General features: G+C 42.8%; 1 protein-coding gene across 11 annotated transcripts in view; it reads left to right on the top strand.

The window, feature by feature from the left end:
* Positions 1 to 11,018, top strand: part of LOC130844810 (transducin-like enhancer protein 4) — a 140,507-nt gene extending 129,489 nt beyond the window's left edge. For all 11 annotated transcript variants that reach the window (XM_057721030.1, XM_057721025.1, XM_057721024.1 and 8 more), the window contains 6 exons: positions 4,577 to 4,826; positions 5,880 to 6,127; positions 7,538 to 7,685; positions 8,143 to 8,293; positions 8,634 to 8,710; positions 10,575 to 11,018. In XM_057721030.1, the coding sequence (XP_057577013.1) occupies positions 4,577 to 4,826; positions 5,880 to 6,127; positions 7,538 to 7,685; positions 8,143 to 8,293; positions 8,634 to 8,710; positions 10,575 to 10,682 (982 nt within the window). In that variant the 3' untranslated portion in view covers positions 10,683 to 11,018. The remainder of the gene's footprint in view (positions 1 to 4,576; positions 4,827 to 5,879; positions 6,128 to 7,537; positions 7,686 to 8,142; positions 8,294 to 8,633; positions 8,711 to 10,574) is intronic.
* Positions 11,019 to 13,643: the final 2,625 nt, after the last annotated feature.

Below are 13,643 nucleotides of genomic sequence, written 5' to 3'. Positions count from 1 at the left end.
TCCTTCCACCTGGAATGGTTTTTCCGTCTTCCTCCCTCTTTGGTGAAATCCTTCCATTCTCTAAAACCCATCTCCAGTACCATGTTTCTCATGAAACATAAGCTTCATTTTTGTGTTTTGAACCACTACGGAACTTCATCCTTCCCATCTTGCACCTTGTATTATACTTTTCTCATCATGCTTCTTAGATTATAAGCCACTTATGGGCAAGGCAAGTATCTTACCTAATACTGTAGCTCAGCATGACATCTGTGTCAGAATATGTGGATAAGGAGTATTGATGCATTTAATTAGATAGAAAAAGAATAGGTTTTCAAACCTGGGCCTCTCTAATTTCTGGAAAGGTTGGCTTTCATTATACATTCCAGTACTCTGCTAGCTACACAACAAAGAGTTTGTTAAAATCTGATGATAAGTGTGTACTGGAGCTTTCTTTCTTCCAGACTTCAGTGTCTTATGTATATTAATAGTAAACAGAGGGCTACATTATACTCTTAATGCAACAGACTCTTGAAATTCTTAATAAGGGTGTTCCAGGAACATAGTAGGCGCTCACAGAGTGGTTGTGGTAGTGTTGAAAACCTCAAAAGAAATGGTGTGCTTGGTTTCTTAACTATTTAAATTATCAAGGTTCTTTAAAAACAGTTTAGTTGTTTTAGAGGGGAGAGAAGGGATGTCTTTCCAAGGAGATTATCAAGAATGTATAACACCGTCTCTAAACTTGGGATAACCTCTCTTTTTCTTTCTTTAGTATTTAGTCTTCATGACCCCTTAATTGCTAAATCAGTAAGCCTTTGTCTCTGTCGTCATCCCTCAGCATCTCAGCCTTTCTCTGTAAGCATTGCCGCCTTCCCTGCCTTGCCTTAACTGACACCTGGTTCTCTCCTGAGGGGACCCCTCCACCTGCAGCCCTTCACGGGGTGGCCTTTCGTTTACTTCACATCGGTAGTCCTCAGAGCTGATAAAGGCTAGGTTTGACGCTCTCCGCACCTCCTGTTCCTTTCCAGTCTCATACAGAACTGAACTCAGTCTACCTTTTTTTTTTAAATAAATTTATTTATTTAATTTATGTATTGGCTGCATTGGGTCTTTGTTGCTACACACAGGCTTTCTCTAGTTGGAGTAGGGGCTACTCTTCATTGTGGTGTGCGGGCTCCTCATTGCAGTGGCTTCTCTTGTTGCAGAGCATGGGCTTTAGGTGTGTGGGCTTCAGTAGTTGTGGCACATGGGCTCAATAGTTGTGGCACACAGGCTTAATTGCTTTGCGGCATGTGGGATCTTCCCGGAGCAGGGCTCAAACCCGTGTCCCCTGCATTGGCAGGCGGATTCTTAACCACTGCGCCACCAGGGAAGTCCCTCATTCTACCTTCTTGTGAAAACCCAACCCCTTTCAGGCTTGTGCCATGGGTCTCTACCCACTCCTCTGCCTTGTTGGGAGATTTCTCAGTTAATTAAAGCCTTGGCACTTGGCCCACTCAGAGCCTGCCTGGGTGTCACTGGTGTTCACGAGGTCAGCCCCCCAGTAACCTCATCTCAGGGCTTGGACCACATCACCTCTAGTGAACGTCTGCCCTTCTCGACTCAGTTACCTACTTAGAGACCCCAGGGAAGACCTTGTCCTCACCCTTCACTTTGTCACCTCCAGGATCCACACGTGCCATCCCGTGCAGCCTCCTCTGCCTCTACCCAGAGGAATCTCGAATTGCAGATTGTTCCCAGTAAGCTTTCTTACTGTCTGTCAAGCCCTGGCTACCAGCTTCCTACCCAGATGGCCGCACTAGCCCCCTGACTAGTTTTCTTTCTTACATTCTGCCACCTAAAATCTGTGCTTCACCCAACAACCAGAATGATCCTTTGAAAATATGAACTGAATCACTGTACTCAGAAGTCTCCAGTGAGTTCCCATTCTGCTCAGAATAACAGCCCACATTCCGCATCACAGCCGATGAGGCCCTTTTTCACATGGCCCCTGCCTCTCTCTCCAGCCTGTCACTTGCCACTGTGTGCCCTCTGGCTTTCTCACTTGGTTCTTCTTCTAGGACTTTGCATTCACTGTTCCTCTGCCTGGCACAGTCCTCTCTGTATATGTGCAAAACTGGCCCCTGCCTGTAGGTCTCAGCTTGTACACCGTATCAGACCTTGCTGTGCACCTTTAGTCTCCGTCATCTGAAACTGTGTGTGTGTGAGAGAGAGCACGCGTGCGCACACACACGCGCACACGTATACTGCTGTCTAAGGTTGCTTATTTATCTGCTTATATGTTAGCTTTTTTTCCCTTGTAGGATGCAGGCTCTGGATGATAGGGACTTTGGATATCTTGTTCACCACTGATTCTCCAGCACCCGGCACATGTTGCACATTGAATATTTTATGACTAAGTGAATAGTGTACGCATTCTGCTTCCCTCTGGCCTTCGGTTTACCACACTCTCCCTCATACCGTCTTCCTTCCTTGGCCACGTTAATTAATACCTTTTCTTTATATTGCAGCCCCATTGCCATTTTCCCTGTTCTTCTCATTTTGTCAAATTCCCAGCGTACATGGCATGTCCACTGTTCATAGCATTGACCATTTGACGTTTTAATCTTTATATATGTTAGTATCTCACTAATGAATCAGCCCCTTAGCCCACCTGCCACCTACCCCCAGCCCCCAGAATGTGACTTGGAGAATAGGGGGTAGGTGGGGGATGTTTTTCTCTCTGTCATATCCCCAGTTCTTTCTGTTGCATCCCCAAGTGCTGCGTGCACTGGGATACCCAAGATATATGTGACTGACCGTCTAGTCCCCCTTTCCATATTATTGTCTCTCCCGATTATCTACCTCTCTGACTGCTCTAGCTGGAGGTCCTCTAACTGTTATAAGCATTTTATTAAATTCTGCATCTAGTCTACTCATTGCATGTCTGCCCCAAGATTATTCTTTTCTGCTCCTTTAGCTTCAATTATCACTTCTTTGTGTATGAGCACACACTGATCTTTCTGACCTGACCTCTCTTCTAAATCACAGTGCTCAACTTCTGGTTGAGATGTTTGGGTTCTCACCCGTACCATTTACCTCCCCACATGTGTACCCCTCAGTAATGCTTCCCTGTCACCTTCACTAATGTATTGTTAGGCTACCTAGCCACCTGGGTTCTAAGCCTGAGAGCGCTCCTCAGCATCTCTTTCTCTTCCAGGCCCACACATCCAACATGTCTCCAAGTGCTGTTGCTCTGAGCGGAGAACTACATCTCATCTTCCTAGCTTCCCACCACCTCCCCTCTCAGCAAGCTAACATACTAGTTCTCTTCTACAGCCCAGCTCTAACGCAGTTCTCTGTGTAGTCTACACAAAGAGAAAGCCCTCCGCCGTCTGGTCCCCAAATCTTCCACAGCCACATCCTTCCTGGGGACATTCGGGACTTTGTTGGTAACGTTCCCTTAATAATGAGCCGAATTTTGATGCATGTGGCTAGCCTGTAGATTTTTGTGTTAAGGAACTATCAACTGTTTTGATTCTAAAACTTCCCCAGTAGGTCCAAGCTCCTGTCCTTTGTCTACCCACAAATGCTTTCCCTTGAAATGTCTTTCATAAACTCCTTCCTGTAAGCAGAGCACATTCTGAAGCTCCATGCCAAAGAAAATGACATCATTTCCAAAGTGGGCTCCTGCCTGTGATCTTCCCCAAGACAGGCCCTGCTCCATCCTGCGCACCACCACCATCTCCCGCCTCCTGGAACTCAACATTCATCATAACAGCCTCACTTGTCCCTTCCTGACTTCAGTGCCTTAAGAATAGAGGCGTCTGTTGAGCGAGATGCTTTAACTTAAGTTGCGTTTTAGAACCAAATGCTTTCACGACTGGAGGGTTTTCCCTGGAAATGACCTGGTGATGGAACTGCTGATAGGTACTCACGGGTGAGCCTGCTGATAGGTACTCACAGGTGAGCCTCTGGGGCAGTCACACAGGATGCTTTTTCAGGTTCTAATTCTTTTGGGAATTATTAGGATTTGTTATTGTCAAGTCTTTATCCAAAAAACGTTTTCATTCTTTTTGGTGACTCATATGTTGTTTCACCATCCAGGCCTAGAGCCTGTTAATGTCTTAAAACGTCATAATTTTAGCTTACTCGTTTTCATTAGTAAGTCACTTGACTGGAGTGAAGTGATCTGTAGGTTAAAATCTTAATCACAGGCTTCTGAATCACCTGAAGTACAAGACAGTGCAACTTTGTAGAGTACCCTAACAAAAGGAGTAGTTACTATACTGGACACTGGTGATCTTATTTAATTCTCTGAGAAGCTTAGGTGGCATTCACTCCATTTTAAAGATTAGAACTAAGTAAGGTTCATAGAGGCTACGTAACTGCTGATGTCACACAACAGCTAGCGAAGAGTTGACCCAATATTTGATCATAGATTTAGCTCAGTGGCTCTGAAAGTTATGTTCTTTCTACCATATTCAGTAAATCTAACTTGTTTGCAAATCATAAGTAGCACCGAAAATGTTTTGTTTCTCATCTCATTACAGTGATCAGTTAAGTAACATGTTTTGCCTTCTCTCTTTCCTATCTTTTCTCCTCTCCACTGCCTTAGAGCTTACTCCTTCCACGTCACTGCGGACGGTCAGATGCAGCCTGTCCCCTTCCCCCCGGACGCCCTCATCGGCCCCGGCATCCCCCGCCACGCCCGCCAGATCAACACGCTGAACCATGGGGAGGTGGTGTGCGCGGTGACCATCAGCAACCCCACGCGGCACGTGTACACAGGGGGCAAGGGCTGCGTTAAGGTCTGGGACATCAGCCACCCCGGCAACAAGAGCCCTGTCTCTCAGCTCGACTGTCTGGTGAGTGAACGAGGATGAACATGGTTTAAACGTTCATTCAGAAAATAGGACCTGGGTGTACCAGCAGCACACAGAATTGATCCCAAGTGGCTAGTTGTCTTCAGTGGTTTGTGGTCTTTGACGTGGATCGCTGTCTTCTTGCAGTTACTTCAGGTAGATTCATCTGGTTCTTCACATGTGGCGTATACTCCAGTACAGTTTTCATTCACCCTGCCCAGTGCATGGGAACAGGCTTGTCTTCCTATCTGATTAAAGAGTTTGACAAAACTAAGAGCCCACAGTGGTTTCTGTGATAGTGCACCCAAGTACCAAAATCTGTCATGTTATAAGACAAGAGTAACTTACTATTTCATGGCAAACGCTAGCTGCCCCCGGAGCTGTATCATGGGTATTCATCCTTAGGTTACTTAGGAAATTTCAGTTTGGTTTTCTTCCTTGGACGAGCAGTAGAATTTTCTGCAGCAGCACAGTTCTAGGCCATTTTGACCTAATTGCACAAGATTCCTGTAACCTCATGAGCTAGGAGAAATTGGTTTTTTCTCTCACTTAACACGCCTTGCCTTCAGTTGGTGCTGCTTACTCAAGCCCACCGTGTCCCTTGGTCAGGTAATGCAGGGCCAGGCACACTTAAGAGACTGCAAGGTCTCTAACTCCCTGGCAGTTTCTTGGCAGCAGAAGTAGGGCCTTTCAGCAGTCAGGTCGTGTACCCAGTTCCCAGGCGTGGCTCTTCCAGGGTTGTGCGGGCTGCTGAGTCTGCGTGTGCAGATGAGTCAGGCGGCTGGTTGATTTGCTGGTGGTGGGAGTGGGTCTAGATCTTTGCATTTTCATGCTAATTAAGATTAAATATCTCAGTACTAAATTTTGTAGATCAGGTTTAAGTACTTCCTTAATTTCATGTAATTTACTAGCATTAATCCACTTTATCATTGTCATAAGTGAAAATGGCTCATTAAAACCAGGAGGGAACACAATGCTTTTATGGGTTTCTGCTCTCATGTTAATGCTGTTTTCCTTTCCTCATGAATAACCTCTTGATGGGTCTTGTCTCTACAGAACAGGGATAACTACATCCGTTCCTGCCGATTGCTCCCTGATGGTCGCACCCTCATTGTGGGAGGGGAAGCCAGCACCCTGTCCATTTGGGACCTGGCGGCTCCCACCCCGCGCATCAAGGCAGAGCTGACGTCCTCTGCCCCCGCCTGCTATGCCCTGGCCATCAGCCCCGACTCCAAGGTCTGCTTCTCCTGCTGCAGCGATGGCAACATCGCCGTGTGGGACCTGCACAACCAGACGCTGGTGAGGTGAGTCAGCAGGGTCCCTAACCAGGGCAGCGGATTGAACTGTGCCGTGCCAGAGAGCTGCGTGTGTCGTTTCAGAAAGATGAAATACAACTATCTTACTAAAAATTGTTAAGAATAGGACCATTTTAAGATGCTGTAAAATCTTTTTTGCTGCATCATTTGAATTTTATCAGATGAGGATTTGTTTTCTCTATTTTTCTTTTTTTTTTTAATCATACTAAGCATCGCCAATTCAGGTTTCAAAATAGGAGGTCAGTTTTACATAATTAATACACATAAGATGCCTGTGACCTCATGAGCTCATGAGACATCTGTAATTTGCCATCTGTGCTAACAAACCATCATTGACGATAGACACTTGTTGAGAAAGTTCTCAGTGCGTGGCGCTATCCTTGGTGCCATGTGTATCTCACACGTTCTTTCCTTCAACAAATGATCATTGATCTCTTAACCTGGGCACAGGCATTGTGTTGGGTGGGCCTCACCCTGAAATGGTCTAGATAATCTGTAGTCCCACCTTTCAGGATGGGTAGACGTAACTGTCCATCCTGAGTAGGATCGCCATTGATAGGAAATGCCCTGGAACACGTGTGTCTCCAGATGTCAGCACCTGAGAGAGCAGGAAGCGGGAGGTGTGATCTGCTAAAGGGTGTGCAGAGGGTGTAATGGAGCCCAGCTACAGGTCCAGGGGCGGGTGGAAGAAGAGGCCCCTACTGTCTGTCTGTAACATATTTTGCAGGATGGAGCTCTATAATGATTCCAAAAACAAAATAGTCATCACTTTTTCCCCTTTTAGATAAGGCTCTTATGAGGCACTGTTGCTAAGCCCCAGCCCCAGCCCCAGCCCTCATGTCTTTTATACATTTTACCTGCTCCTGCGGCAGCTGAGTCACACCGAGATTCTTTCCATGTTCGTTACTTGAGAGCATGGCCTTTCTTCTTGCACAGCCTCCTACAGTTGTATAGTTCCTTGCTGGCAGAATTTGTTCTGCAGCTCTGTGCCCATCCCCGGAGCTTTTAGAAGGAATCTACTCCTTACATCCTCTGAAATTCTCCTCTTCTTCCATATCACAGTGATAGAATAGGTCTCAGATTATATCTTTGATTGGTTCATATTCATGTAGCTGTGTTTTCTTTTAATTCAGATGGAGTTTTTTTTCTATCAGTTGTTTTGTGTTTTAACATAAGAGTAATTTGAGGAGTACTTCCTAAGTGTTCAAAAATAAAAAAATGCAGGAGATTTAGCATCTTAATTAAACTTTAATCTCTCTACGTATTTTGAATAATAGAAGACATAATAAACCAAAAGGAAATCTACCAGTAAGGCCTGCAGTGAAATTGATGGCCAAGGAACTCTGAACTGAGTTCACCTAAAAACTTAACTGTTGAAGGACTTTTCTCCATCTTCAGGCAATTCCAGGGCCACACGGACGGGGCCAGCTGTATTGACATTTCTAACGATGGCACCAAGCTCTGGACGGGCGGCTTGGACAACACTGTCCGGTCCTGGGACCTGCGTGAGGGGCGGCAGCTGCAACAGCACGACTTCACCTCCCAGGTGCGTGGTTGTGCATGTGACGTGTTAGAGACCTGCTTTTGTGAAATATATGAGAGACTTCAGCAGCAATTTATTGACCATAGGACAGAGTCACTTTTGACTCTGAATTACATAACTAAAAATTTTTGTTGTTTTCTGTCAAAATACAACAGCTTATATTTTATTGAAGGATTAAAAAATCTCATTTATTATAAGCTTTTAGCAGGTTTTTATTTCAATGACCATTACTCTGTAGATCTTTGAATTTCACACAGTTGATTAGTGTGTGAGATCCCAAGTAATGTGATCTGGCTCATTACTTGGGATCTCAGATTTGACTTGGATTTCTTCCTGTACAATCACATTATCTTGATTTCCTTCATCATTTTAAGTATTGTCCCCAGAGGAAGCAGTGCCTCCCTGTTAAAGGAAGTGTGTCCTCTACAGCTACCATCATGGTCACCTGTTTTAATTCTAGATCTTTTCCCTGGGCTACTGCCCAACCGGAGAGTGGCTGGCAGTGGGGATGGAGAACAGCAACGTGGAGGTGCTGCACGTCACCAAGCCTGACAAGTACCAGCTCCATCTCCACGAGAGCTGCGTGCTGTCACTCAAGTTTGCTCATTGTGGTAAGCAGGCCCCTGGCGTCCACTGTCCGTCATTCCGCCTTCCTGCTGATTCATTTCAAGTCAGGTCTTGAGTTCATTCTCTTCAGAATTATACTTCCTCACACATGCCTACTTCCCTAATACCATGTTATTTTCTGGTGTTTATCCGCTTTATTCTTGTCCTAAGTATAAATAACTTATTAAACCTAGGAGAGTGGGCTTTATTTTCCCCATGAAAAGAAACTCTTATTTGTTGCAAATCAGGTGAGTTTTCTGTGTATTACTTGATGCTCTGCAGCACAAATCTCATGGCTCTGACAAAGTAATAAACACTGCCTTTTTCAAATCACTATTCCTATAGGTAAATGGTTTGTAAGCACGGGCAAGGACAACCTCCTGAATGCCTGGAGGACACCTTATGGGGCCAGTATATTCCAGGTAACACTTCACTTGTGCAGCCTTCACTCACTGTATGCTCACTGCATGGTTCTGTGTGTATTCTCACAAATGAATAACACAGATGTGTCCTAGGAGGTAGGAGCTAGTGTCACTCCCATCGCACAGAGAAGAAAACTGTGCCTGACAGAGACTAGGGTCACAGCTGCAAGCCATGCAACCGGGAATTATGTCCAGTTCTCTCTGAGCTCAGAGCTGAGATGCCGTGCCAGTGGTCCTAACGAACTTGTCATGCCCCAATCCCTTTTTGCATGTTAGAGTAGCTGTTTCCTGTCTTCTGTGAAATTTTTTAATTTATTTTTGCATTTTTGCTTTTAGAAATTTTGTTTGAACTCTGAGCATTTTGCTTGAATACTCGTTTGTGTTGTTATTTCTGACTCCCCCCCCCCCCAAAAGAGTGCTATGGAAAAGTGTAATAAATCTTGATTAATTTTATACTTAACTTTATTCTTATTAACTCAGTGGTACTTTATGTAGTTTGTGGAATTTTTTGTAGGAGAATGAGATTGTAGGCATGATACAGACACACACACACACACACACACACACACACACATCTGTGTCTTCTCGCTAGTATGTGAGAATTTCATAGGCAAGTTAAAGATTTCCTTTTTAACCTTCTGTGTTTAGGATGTTATTTTCTAGGTGGTGGTGTTTTTTGGAATTTTTTTTTTTAGAATAGTGTAACAGCTTTGCAGCTTTCTTGACCATATGGTATTAAGTCATCATTGATGAGATTAATTTGTTTGAATTTACTGCATATACTAAGTGAAAGTACTGTGCAATAGGACAAAAATAGCAGATTCTTGCTGTCGTGAAGTTTATAACGTAATACAGTGGTTTTTGTATTGTCAATCACAACCTTTTAGATGGTCTCAACCAGCGTTTTTTTAAAAAATGAAATAAAAAATGTTGAGTGTATCTTTTGTAGTGAGTATAAGTATTATATCTCGTGTCTGCTGGGTTATGAAGTAAGATGTATTTATTACAGGTTGCAATCCAAAAGTTTGAGAAACACAGGTAGTAGGTTAACATCTGCATGTGAAACATTTGCTTTTTTACTGTTTTAGAGTCCCAGTTAAAATCCTGTGGGGTTGGTTTGTTTGTTTAGCACAGTTTTTAGTTAAAAGTTAACTATGAATGCTTTGTAGTTGGTGTCGTCAAACATGGTATTTGGAAATCTAAGAGTGGTACGTTTTTCTTCCAAACTATTGAACTCCTCCCCAGTTGCACATTTATATTCTGTTTCTACGTAGGGGACAACTAGGTTTTATATTAGAAATATTTTTACATTCCCTATCTCAAAAAATGTAATATTTTCAATACGGTTCCGCAAAATTATGTTATCTTGGCTCTGAGGCCACCCTCAGAGGTGGCAGACAGGTAAGCTGTCTTTACCTAATTACCTTTTTAAGGAAAGTGGGGACCAGACAGGTTAAGTGCCGCGTCTAGTGTTCTGCAGCTCCATCTACATCCAGGCCATCCGAGTGAAGCCGAGGATTTGCATACTGAGAACACTCTGCTCTTAGCTGGAGACTAGGATTTGATGTAGAGTCTTCCTTCATCAGCAGGGGGGCTCATACCACGGACTTGCCAGACACCCGATGTCCCCAGTGCAGGAGCAGCCTCTAGACCAACGGGGTGAAGTATCCCTAGGAATGCAGCTGGCTCAGCCATTTTAAAGAATTGCCTTGAAGGGACTTAAGGGACTGCCTTTCCTCGCTTGGGCTCCTGTTTTGGTCAAGGGAAGATATTATGCTTCTTTTTGCTCTGAGTCCTCCAGTGCCTCTCAATATTCATGGGTTTTTCTTTCAGTCTTTAACGTGTTTGTGTGTCTCTTTCCCAGTCCAAAGAATCCTCATCGGTGCTCAGCTGTGACATTTCTGTGGATGACAAATACATTGTCACTGGCTCGGGGGATAAGAAGGCCACGGTTTATGAAGTTATTTATTAAGGACAAATCTTCATGCGAACTGGACTCCTTCTCCTTGTAGCACTTTGTTCTGTCATCCTTCTGTTCCTCCGCATCCAAAATCAAGGATTTCTAATACTCACTGCAGTTGTGGCGTTCAGCCCCCTCCTTCCCCCACTTCCTCCCTGCTATTGAATTGTGAATACTCATTAAGAACCTGTGATACCAAATCTTCAGCTCTCTACTCGGAAGAACATGGATAACCCTGCTTACCAGTGAATGGAATCTTTAATTATGTATTATATCTGTAATATATTTATTTTGTTTAAAGAAGGCTTTCTAACAATGACTGACTAAATCAAGCTGTCTGCTCCTGCATTGATAACGAAGAGGCGTTGTATTTGATACCCCCCCCCCTTTTTTTGGCAAAGGAGGGGAAAGGAAGGTTTAAAATAACTGATTAAAAAAGTCACTAAATGTAGACTAATGACTGTATAGAGATGTGAAATGTATAATTACATATGGAAGCAATATGTTGCTGTGTTGTTAGATTTTTTTTGTTTTTTACTTATTTTAAAGCTGTTTGGAAATTCGAAAAATTAGAATGTGACAGACCATGTCATATTCATTGGAGTCTATTTGGACAACTTTAACCAATATATCTATAGCTTTAGATTATATTCGATAAAAGTAATTGAGCTTTTTCTTTTTTTTTCTTTTTTTGACTTGTTGACAGGTGTCTTTGTAATATGTTTTTAATTCCTTTTTTATTGTATTATAGACAGATGAACAAAGTAAATTTGGCCTCAAAGGGAGAACTTAATCCCTTCTGGATTTTTTTGCCACATTTCTTTGCAAAGGGAGATGTATACCTTTGGGCAGTTTTGTCGTTATGAGAAAGGATGGGCTATTTTTTGGCATGTTCTTTGGGAACTGCACAGATTCAGGGGAGGATTCCTCCCGCTGTGCAAGTCAAGTCTTTTACAAGACAAGGACAGCAGAGGAGGATTTGCAAGGGCCTCCCTCTGAAAATCAGAAAGAATGGACTCTCACCTGGGATGAGGACTTGCTCTCTTTACCTCTAGGTCTTTCCATGTCTTAGTTGGATGTCCCTGAAATGGACACAGGCTGTGCCATTGTGCCAGAAACATTGTTGCTATCTTTTCTGTTGTTGTCGTTGCTGTTAAACTATAATATGTGACTCCTTTTTTTTATTATTATTTTTTGTTTGAATGCTTTAAAAAAATCTTTTAAGTCTGTGGATCTGCTGATGTACAGTGCCTTTGCTGCTATGGATCAAAATCAAGAGAACTGTGTAGATAAACTTTATTGTATAAGTAGAAAATTACTTAATTTCATACTAGAAATGGATGGATGCTGCAAGTTGAAATGGACTGTCCATTGACGTTCCTAATGTGGTAGCAGAAAAACAAAATGGTGTCTTAAGTGCTTAGTGTTTGATGTCATTAACAGTTTCGTAAATCTCTACAGTGTAGAAAGATTTTGATACTAAACTGTGCATTGTACATAGTTCTAATGCATTGTATTGACCACCAGTACTTCTATAATGGTAGATTGTTTGTGCATTCAGACTTTTAAGCATTAAACATAAATAACTTCTAGTATGCTTATTTCTAATTCTTTGTTTTGCTGGCTTTAGTTTTATTTTTTATCTTTGACTGTGCCACTCCTATATATTAAAAATTACTAGTTTTGTTCAAGGGAGATTGTTGTTAAAAAGTCATGTGGGCTTTTTTATTTTTGCTATTTTAGCTCTGTTTTTATTTTTACTTGAGCCAGAACGGAGAGTGGTTAGAGGTTATCGATGACAGGTTGCTACCAAGTATTTATTGCGTGCCTCTTTCGTTTGTCAGAAAGGTATCGTGTTACTCAAAGCCTTGATGCTTTAGAGCTGTGCTGTTCAATATAGTTACCACTAGCCATTTGTGGCTGTTTAAATTCAGCTTGATTAAAATTAAAAATTCAGTTTATCAGCCATACTAAGTACATTTCAGATGTTGAGTTTGCCACATGTGACTAATGGCGCCACATGTGACTAATGGCTCCCCATGTTGGACTACATAAATTTAAAGAACTTTTCCATCATCACAGAAAGTTCTGTGGGACCCATGCTGCTGCTTTAAGAGTTAGTCCATGCATACCATTTCCAGCCTTTGGGGTTTGGGAAACATTTCCAAGGTGATACACTGCAGTCTTTGAAAGCCTGAGATCCCTCGGGCTGCTACTGTTTGGGTGTATGAAGCTTCAGCATAAAAAGGCACTTAAAGAATTCTAAACTTTTGGGACTCAAAAACCTCACATTTTATGGACCCACTGCGTAGAAAGAAGGCTGGGGGTTGGGAGCCCCATGGTGATCTGGAGTGTCTCAGTGATCAGCTGTAAGAGGTACTGAGGCCTTCGGTGCTAAGAGTTCAGCAGTGTTCATCGTAGAAGCAGCACTTCAAATGTGAGTGCTATGAGTGCTGCTACATCATATAATAATTTTTAAAGTATTCTTAATTAATTTCTTTTTATCCTTACTAAAATTTCTTAAAAAGTAATAGAGATTTGGAGTAAAAGTCATTTTGGCACAAAGAATGTGACACTTGCATATTGTGTTGACACTTGTAGAAGAAGAACGTGCGTGCCGCAAGGAGTTAGAATTCTTGTTTGGTGCCCAGTGGGTCAAGTCTGTGATGCCCTTCAGTTTTCTCTTTAGGGAGATCCAAAATGCTGGCCTTTGTACTGGATTAAAAATCAAGATGAATGCATAAGTAATCTTAGCTTTTTAAAATGAATGGGCGTCTATTCTCATTGCTGAGGTTTTATCAGATTAGATTTTTATGTCTCTGATATAAATCTCAGGCCCGGATTGATGTGCACAGCAATTTTGAAGTGGTTGATGTTTTAATTGTAACTTGGCCTACCATAGTTTCTACTCCAGTTGTGGTCCTGCAGAGTCTGAAGAACGACAAAGATAGAATCACCCTGAACCAGGGAAAA

Source organism: Hippopotamus amphibius, chromosome 2 (genome assembly GCF_030028045.1).
Source record: "Hippopotamus amphibius kiboko isolate mHipAmp2 chromosome 2, mHipAmp2.hap2, whole genome shotgun sequence".
Classification (NCBI taxonomy): domain Eukaryota; kingdom Metazoa; phylum Chordata; class Mammalia; order Artiodactyla; family Hippopotamidae; genus Hippopotamus; species Hippopotamus amphibius.
Note: the sequence above shows the minus strand (reverse complement) of the source record. Positions and strands in the feature narration are given on the sequence as shown.